Below are 7,888 nucleotides of genomic sequence, written 5' to 3'. Positions count from 1 at the left end.
TTGATTAATTCACTAGAGAGATTTATTCAGGATTATGTACCAAAAGATAAGAATTCCCATAAAGATAAGTTCTGTGCAATCAGGGACAAAATCAGAAGCAGCAGCGGGTACATGGGAAACATACATTTTTCAGTTTATACTTCCTCATGGTTCTCTTGGATATCCTCTGGAACTGCTTCGAAGACTGAAGAATTTCATCCCCTAGAAACTCACACTGTTGAAGCTCCGCACGTCTTTGGGCCAATAACTTCATGGATTTATCTGTCACTGTTTCTATGAGGTCATCCACCTATGACAGATACAAAGAAATGTAGCCGCGTGTTGGAAAACCTTGTAGAAACCAAAGGGGCGGTTGTTTTTCCTGAGAGACAAGTTCAGGACTTGGTGGACGTTTTGTAAATCCCAAAGTATTATTCTAATTCAAGTCATGGCAAACAGAGCTTGAAAACATGCATTTACCACCCAGCGGTAAAGACGATCTCATTTCTTCTCAAAAGAAGGCTGTGTGTATGCCTTCATTCTAATTGAATTCACTCAATATTTATTAGGCACACAGCATCATCCGAGCTGCCCTTAGCAATCCTTCAGCCACCCTCAGAATGCCCCCCACTAACATTATTTCTTCATGCTAATCATTAACTTCATCCCACAGCCATGCTGTCTAGCAGGGCTGCGTGTTCAGTTCAACTGGGCCCTCTGTGATGCTTCTGAAAAACACAAAGCAAAAGCCTTTGTCCACTACCTGCATTTGAAGCTTTCCCACTGTCAAATCTGATTTTCGGAGGATGTTTTCCACTCTAGGTTTCTTTTTTTTGAGTGCTGGAAAGTGGGATCTCTTTTTTGATGAGTACGGAACCTATCACAAAAATGCAAAAAAACCACTTCAGCTTAAGAAGTACCAACATTATTTCTGTGACAGTGCTTAACTAAGAATTCTCACCCTTGGGACATTCTCTTATAAACTGAACATTTGCCACATAACAACATTGGGTTGGAGACAGTATTCATATTATTCTCCACGCCCCATGTATCTCCTTTGTGCCCAGAGCTCTCTTTGAAGAGATCTATAGGGTGCAGAGAAATGAGATTGTCTGGTTCTGAAAGAATGTACAGTGTCGGGAAAAGCAGGTCATTCGTAAGGGGAAGAAGAAATCATTGCCTCTGCAGCTGCTGAGCACAGTGAGAGTGGGGGTTGCTGAGGACCAGTGCCCCAGAAAGCTCATTAGCACTGGATCCAGTTGTTAATTTGGTCTCTTTTCTGCAGGTTTCCTTATTTATGTGGCAGACATGTCTCCAAACATAAAAAGGAAGCTCTGGGTTCTTTTCACCCCATGCCTGATATTTTCCTATCGTCCCTGGCTTGCTGGTTCTAAGTACCTGCCCTAATAGTGTTGCTATTGGAAATCATTCCTAGGTCATGGCTCCCGGCTAAAAGGCTCCTTTTGGTCTTACTGGGTTCACTCTTCCTTCCCCTTGTGCTTAGTAACTAGTATTTGGAATTATTGTTAGACCTACACACAGTGGGAGGAGGAATCACATCTGGGACCTACCCTGTGTCTGAGTTTACAGACGAGTCTGCTGACCCACCACTCTGCCCAGCCAACTTGCCCAGGCTCGCATGTCACTTGCCGGACCCTCCCCAGTCCGTCTATATAGTTGGACTCCTCTTTTTTCTCTCCCATAAAACCCAGTACTTTTTCCTACTGAACTCAGCACACGTGGTAATTGCTAAGTTATATCTGTGTTTGTTGAATACCACTATTCTAATGTCAAATGCCTAGATGGTCCAGGCAGGTTGTGTAAAACAGAACCAGTTGCAGCTGGTGGTAAACTGGAGAGAATGTGCCTCCTGCCAAGAGGCCAGCCTCTGCACATCTCCTGCTGTCAATCATGAGAAACTGGGCCTAATGCTCCCAAATCCCATTTTTCAAAAGAAGGCTTAAAATCCTGATTTTTTTTGGAAATAGTCTCATTTTTCAGTGTGACCAATTAATTCACATACATTGTTGAGATCATTCTGAGAACTAAACAGAACTCTTCACAGCCAGTTGACAACGTTTGATTTAATGTCTTTCGCTGACCAGCAATTCTTGCTATAACCAAATATATCCATTTTTTTCTTTCATGGTCAGTGATACTTGTTCCTAAGAAGTCTTTCTCTACACTGAAATAATTTTTATTGTCCTCCAGAGGTTTTAAGGTTTTACCTTTTCCAAACAGATCTACAACCCAACAGGAATTAATTTTGTATATGGTGTGAGATAGGGATCAATTTTCTTTCTTCCCCTATGAACATCTACTTGTCCCATTGCCATTCATTCAAAAACTTATCCTTACCTCAGTGCTCTGCAGAGCCATGGTTTATTGTCTATCCCCTCTACTAAACTATAAGGTTCACAAAACAGGACTATGTCTTTTAGTCCCCAAACCTAGAAATTGCCCAGTACATAATAGGAATAAAATGAATGCGAACCTAACACACAAAAGGCAAAACTCAAAACTAATATTGGTGCATTCTGACAATGATACTCTAGAACAGCACTGTTCAATAGAACTTTCTGCAAAAATGGAAATTTTCTTTCTTTATGTGCTGCCTAATACAACAGCCATGAACCACATGTCATTAGCAATCAACTTGAAATGTAGCTAGTGCAACTGAGGAAGTGAACTTTTATTTAATTTTAACTAAACAGTCACATATACCTAGTGGCTATCATTTGAGACAGTACAATTAGTATTCAGCATAGTAATTAAGATTAAGGACTCAAGAGCCAGACCTTCCTGGGTTTGAAACCTGTCTCTACCACTTATCTAAGCAAATTATTTAACCTCCCAGGGCAATCCTTAAAATAAGGATAGTATTGCCATCTACCTTTTTTTTTTTTTAATGTTTATTTATTTTTGAGAGAGAGGGATAGAGCATGAGCAGGGGAGGAGCAGAGAGACAGGGATACACAGAATCTGAAACAGGCTCCAGGCTCTGAGCTGTCATAGGGCTTGAACTCACAAATTGTGAGATCATGACCTGTGCCAAAATCTGATGCTTCACCGACTGAGCCACCCAGGCGCCCCTGTATTGCTATCTACCTCATAGGATTGTTGTCATTATTATCTGAGTTAATATTTATAAAACACTTAGAACTGGAGCAGAGTTAGCTTTAAGTAAATATTTGCTATACTTATGTATTTTTTTAATGTTTATTCATTTTTGAGAGACAGACCATGAGCTGGGGAGGGACAGAGAGAGAGAGGGAGACACAGAATCTAAAGCAGGCTCAGGCTCTGAGCTGTCAGCACAGAGCCCAACATGGGACTCAAACTCATGAACCACGAGATCATGACCTAAGCCGAAGTCGAACACTTAACTGACTAAGCCACCCAGGTGCCCCATTATTTGTTATATTTAAAATAATTAGGGCACCTGGGTGGCTAAGTTGATTAAGCATCTGACTCTTGGTTTCAGCTCAGGTCATGATCTCACGGTTTGTGAGTTTGAGCCCCACATTGGGCTCTGTGCTCACAACGTGGATCCTACTTGGGATTCTCTCTCTTTCCCTCTCTTCCTATCCCTCCCGCACTCTCTCTCAAAATACAATCTCCCTCTCAAAATAAATAAATTAATTAAAAAAATAATAGTTCAGGTGATTTAAAAAAAATAGCCTGGGCAATTTAGGCTGAAGTTTATATATGCACAGATAAGCATAGGCTTTGGTTTGGAAACTCTTGGACTGTCTACTGCTACACTGTCTATACATGTGACTATCTTTAAATTTCAGTTACAGTGAAATACAATTAAAAATTGAACTTTTGGGGCGCCTGGGTGGCGCAGTCGGTTAAGCATCCGACTTCAGCTCAGGTCACCATCTCGCGGTCCGTGAGTTCGAGCCCCGCGTCAGGCTCTGGGCTGATGGCTCAGAGACTGGAGCCTGTTTCCGATTCTGTGTCTCCCTCTCTCTCTGCCCCTCCCCCGTTCATGCTCTGTCTCTCTCTGTCCCAAAAATAAATAAACGTTGAAAAAAAAAAAATGAACTTTTTAATTGCCCTGGCCACATTTCAGGCTCAAAAGTCACATGTGGCTATTGGCTACAATATTGGACAGTGCACACTTGTATCCTCACACAAAGTTCTTTTTTTTTTTTTTTAACGTTTATTTATTATTGAGAGACAGACACAGAATATGAGCAGGGGACGGGTAGAGAGAGGGGGAGACACAGAATCTGAAGCAGGCTCCAGGCTGTGAGCTGCCAGCACAGAGCCCGATGCGGGACTCAAACTCACAAACCGTGAGATCATGACCTGAGCTGAAGTCGGACGCTTAACCAATGAGCCACCCAGGCGCCCCATCCTCACGCAAAGTTCTACTGGGCAGTGGTGAATTCCTCTCCACATACCATGTATGATTGACCTGATGCTAATAACATACTAACTTGATATTTGAATAGTTGACAAATCAGTGGAAAGCTCAGAACTCTACCATTGCCCAGATTATAGTAGAAGCTGAACCATTTGAGTCAGAAGTAGATGAATCAGACCCAGAAAGCCTGCTTCCTCTGCCCTAAATTCTTGGAGAGGAGGACACAGGCAGCAGATTTAAAGGCTTTATTATGAGAACTTAATTATTATTATGAACACTGACTTATATGAAAGTCTGTAGAGGTGAGTGTGTTTTAGCATGGTACCTTCTGCAGTCCTGAAGGAAGGGATGTCACAGACAACCGCTTGGTGGTTCTCCTGGCCCGGAGTAGAGTATTTCCTCGGGTTATCTCCTCTGTCTCAGCTTCTACAACATCAAGTTGTATAGTCGCTTAGAAAGAAGGAGGGGGAAAAGAACTTGTAAGGATCACAATGATCAACTTTCTTACTAGAAAGCACTGTGGGGGTGCCTGGGTGGTTCTGTTGATTAAGCAGCAGACTCTTGATTTCGGCTCAGGTCATGATCTCACGGTTCGTGAGTTCCAGCCCCACGTCGGTCTCTGTGCTGACAGTGCAGAGCCTGCGTGGGATTCTCTCTCTCCCTCTCTCTGCCCCTCCCCCACTCACACTCATGTTCTCTCTCTGCCTCTCAAAATAAACAAACTTAAAAAAAGAAAAAAAGAAAGTATTCTGAAAAGACAGCATTCCATGCTCCCTCGGTAGCTTTTTTCCTTAGGGTTAAAGACAAAAAGTGGGTTTGCTTTTTCATTTCTGTTCTTTTTTAACTTAAAAAAAAAAAAGTTTATGCATTTTTGAGTGGAGTTGGGGGCGGGAGACAGAGCGTGAGCAGGGGAGAACAGAGAAAGAGGGAGCCACAGAATCCAAAGCAGGCTCCAGACTCAGCTCTTAGCACAGAGCCAAAATGTGGGGCTCAAACCCACAAACCCTGAGATCCCAGCCTGAGTGGAAGTTGGACACTTAACTGACGGAGCCACCCAGGCGCCCCTGGGTTTTCTTTTTCTAATCTTACACTTTCTTCTGTACACATCTGCCTTTTCTCGTGGTCATGACCTCTCGTGGTCACCAACACGTTCTGACAAGGTGGTTATGTCTCTGTGTTTGAGACATTGTTTTTGCCCTGGATTACTTTTTCCTTTAATTGTTGTGGAATTAGAAAAAGTACTCCTCTAATGTATGAGACCATCCCTTGAGTACTTGTCATTAATTGAAACAATGTTTAAAGCTATTCACTCCCCAGCCATGTGGCTCAAGGCTCAGTCATCAAATACCATACTCATTTTCCAGGAGCCATGTGAAACCCAGCCTCCTTAATATTTTTCTTTATGTCAGTTCAATTCTTTTAAAAAAAAAATTTTTTTTCAACGTTTATTTATTTTTGGGACAGAGAGAGACAGAGCATGAACGGGGGAGGGGCAGAGAGAGAGGGAGACACAGAATCGGAAACAGGCTCCAGGCTCTGAGCCATCAGCCCAGAGCCTGACGCGGGGCTCGAACTCCCGGACTGCGAGATCGTGACCTGGCTGAAGTCGGACGATTAACCGACTGCGCCACCCAGGCGCCCCGTCAGTTCAATTCTTAACACAATACATGCTTTTACAAAGGAATCCTTAAAACACTAGCATAAATAAAACAGCATCATAAATAGGCATTAAAATTAATATGGTAAAAACAAACCATGTTATTGCCTGCAGAAGGCACTAAGGTTAGGTTATTCTCCTTTTTATTAAAAAAAAGAAGGTAGGGCATGAGGCTTTTATTTCATGTAGTCAAAGGGACTGACCAGGGCATTGGGGAAAAGGTGTTTGCAATTCGCTCTGTGTTTCAGTGCCTTCACCCCGTGCTCACACCTACAGTCTTGCTTAAGGTCCATTGATAAGAACTTCTCGAGGAGTGGTGGCTCCTAAGTGAATGGGGCTCTGCCCTCCGAGCAGGTGCTCAACCCAGAGACTCCTCCCTCTCCCTGCCCTCCACTCTCCAGCTCTTCCCCAAATCTCACAACTACAACCTATGAATGCTTCTCCCGTTACCTCCGCATCCCCACTGTTGGCAACCAACCAAGCTACTATCGTTCCTTGCTGGAATGAATGTTCAGAGCCTCTCTATCGTTCTTCCTGGATCTGCTGACCTCCCATCCCCTCCCTACTCTGCAGCCTGCGCTGTCTTTAAAAAATACAAATCAGATTATATAAATCCCCAGCTTGAAAGTATTTGATGGTTTCTTATCAAAAAGTTAAAAATTCTTAGGAGAAAGTTAAAAATTGTTAATGGGGCTTACAATATCCTGACCGCCTTATTCACCGGCTCTTCCTTGACTGAATTACTTTCTTTTATTACGCTCAGTGCTCTTTTTAGATGGGGATATGAATATGCTCTCCCTCTTCCTGGAAAACTCTTCCCACTCTCCTCATCTGACTCTAGTTGTCCTTCAAATCTCAACTGAGCTGTCCCTTCCTCAGGGAGGCCTTCCTAGGGCTCCTCCCCCAAAGCTAGAGCACCCGTGATGGGTTTCTGTCGGTGCCCTGTGCTGCTACTTGGCATCAGATGTAATTATCTGCCTAATGTTGGGACGTCCCTCTATTCTATAACTTCATGAGATCCGGGACCATGTCTGTTCCACCCGCTACTCTATCCTTAATAGCGTGGCAGACATAAAATAAGTATTTGGTGAATATTTGTTAAAAATGTTCGGAAGGTCAACAGGGAAAAGCCACTGTCTTTGGGCCACAGGTGAGACAGTGTCGTAATGTTAGAGCTATGGCCTGAAAGGCATGCTTTTGGAAGAAATCTTGGTATAGATATTGGTTATTCCAACTAAGACGAAAATAAGCCAATGCACACAGATGGGAAGGAAGAATTGGATCCTCTGTGTCCTGTTAGACTCTTCAACTTCAGCCCCATCAGTATAGAAACATGTTGTCTTTGTTATTTTCAATGAAAACAGGTAAGTCCATCCATACCAGGTAATTGCTAGAGGCTTGGATGCTAGCGTTACTGACTGCTTTTTCCAGAAGGGAGAGTTTAAAAGGGCCATCAGTCACCTGGAAGCCATCATTTTTGGGGGTGTTTATTTGTTTATTTTCTGAAAAAGTAGTACTCACCAGGTATGCAGCCTTATCACTGTGTGAAATGTGGGATTGTGTGTGGATTCCTTATCTTAGGGCCACACACGTTTCCTGGTGCTCTGCTATAAAGGACATGAAGAAGCTACACAAGATATTTAGGGCAGTGAAGCTGCCCTGTCTGGCACTGTAATGGTGGATATAGGACATCACATGATGGCGTTGTCATATTAAGCTAAGACGTTAATAATAGAGGAAACTGTGTGGGTGGGGTAAGGAGTGAGGGTATATGGGAATTAAATCTCTGTATCTTCCATTTTTCTAGTAAACCTACAACTTCTCTAAAAAAAATAGTCTATTAACTTAGAAAAGCTACAGAGAAGAATGCAAATATT

The 7,888-nt window shown here is 42.8% G+C and overlaps 1 protein-coding gene across 1 annotated transcript in view; it reads right to left on the bottom strand.

Moving 5' to 3' along the window:
* Positions 1-91: 91 nt before the first annotated feature.
* Positions 92-7,888, bottom strand: part of CA2H3orf49 (chromosome A2 C3orf49 homolog) — a 75,409-nt gene continuing 67,612 nt past the window's right edge. The window contains exons 3-5 of the mRNA XM_043589402.1: positions 4,680-4,804; positions 743-856; positions 92-289 (exon numbers count right to left, since the gene is read on the bottom strand). Coding sequence (XP_043445337.1) covers positions 92-289; positions 743-856; positions 4,680-4,804 — 437 coding nt within the window. The remainder of the gene's footprint in view (positions 290-742; positions 857-4,679; positions 4,805-7,888) is intronic.

The sequence above is a fragment of the Prionailurus bengalensis genome, chromosome A2 (genome assembly GCF_016509475.1).
Source record: "Prionailurus bengalensis isolate Pbe53 chromosome A2, Fcat_Pben_1.1_paternal_pri, whole genome shotgun sequence".
Lineage (NCBI taxonomy): Eukaryota > Metazoa > Chordata > Mammalia > Carnivora > Felidae > Prionailurus > Prionailurus bengalensis.
The sequence above is the reverse complement of the archived record's forward strand: the minus strand, read 5'-3'. Positions and strand labels throughout refer to the sequence as shown.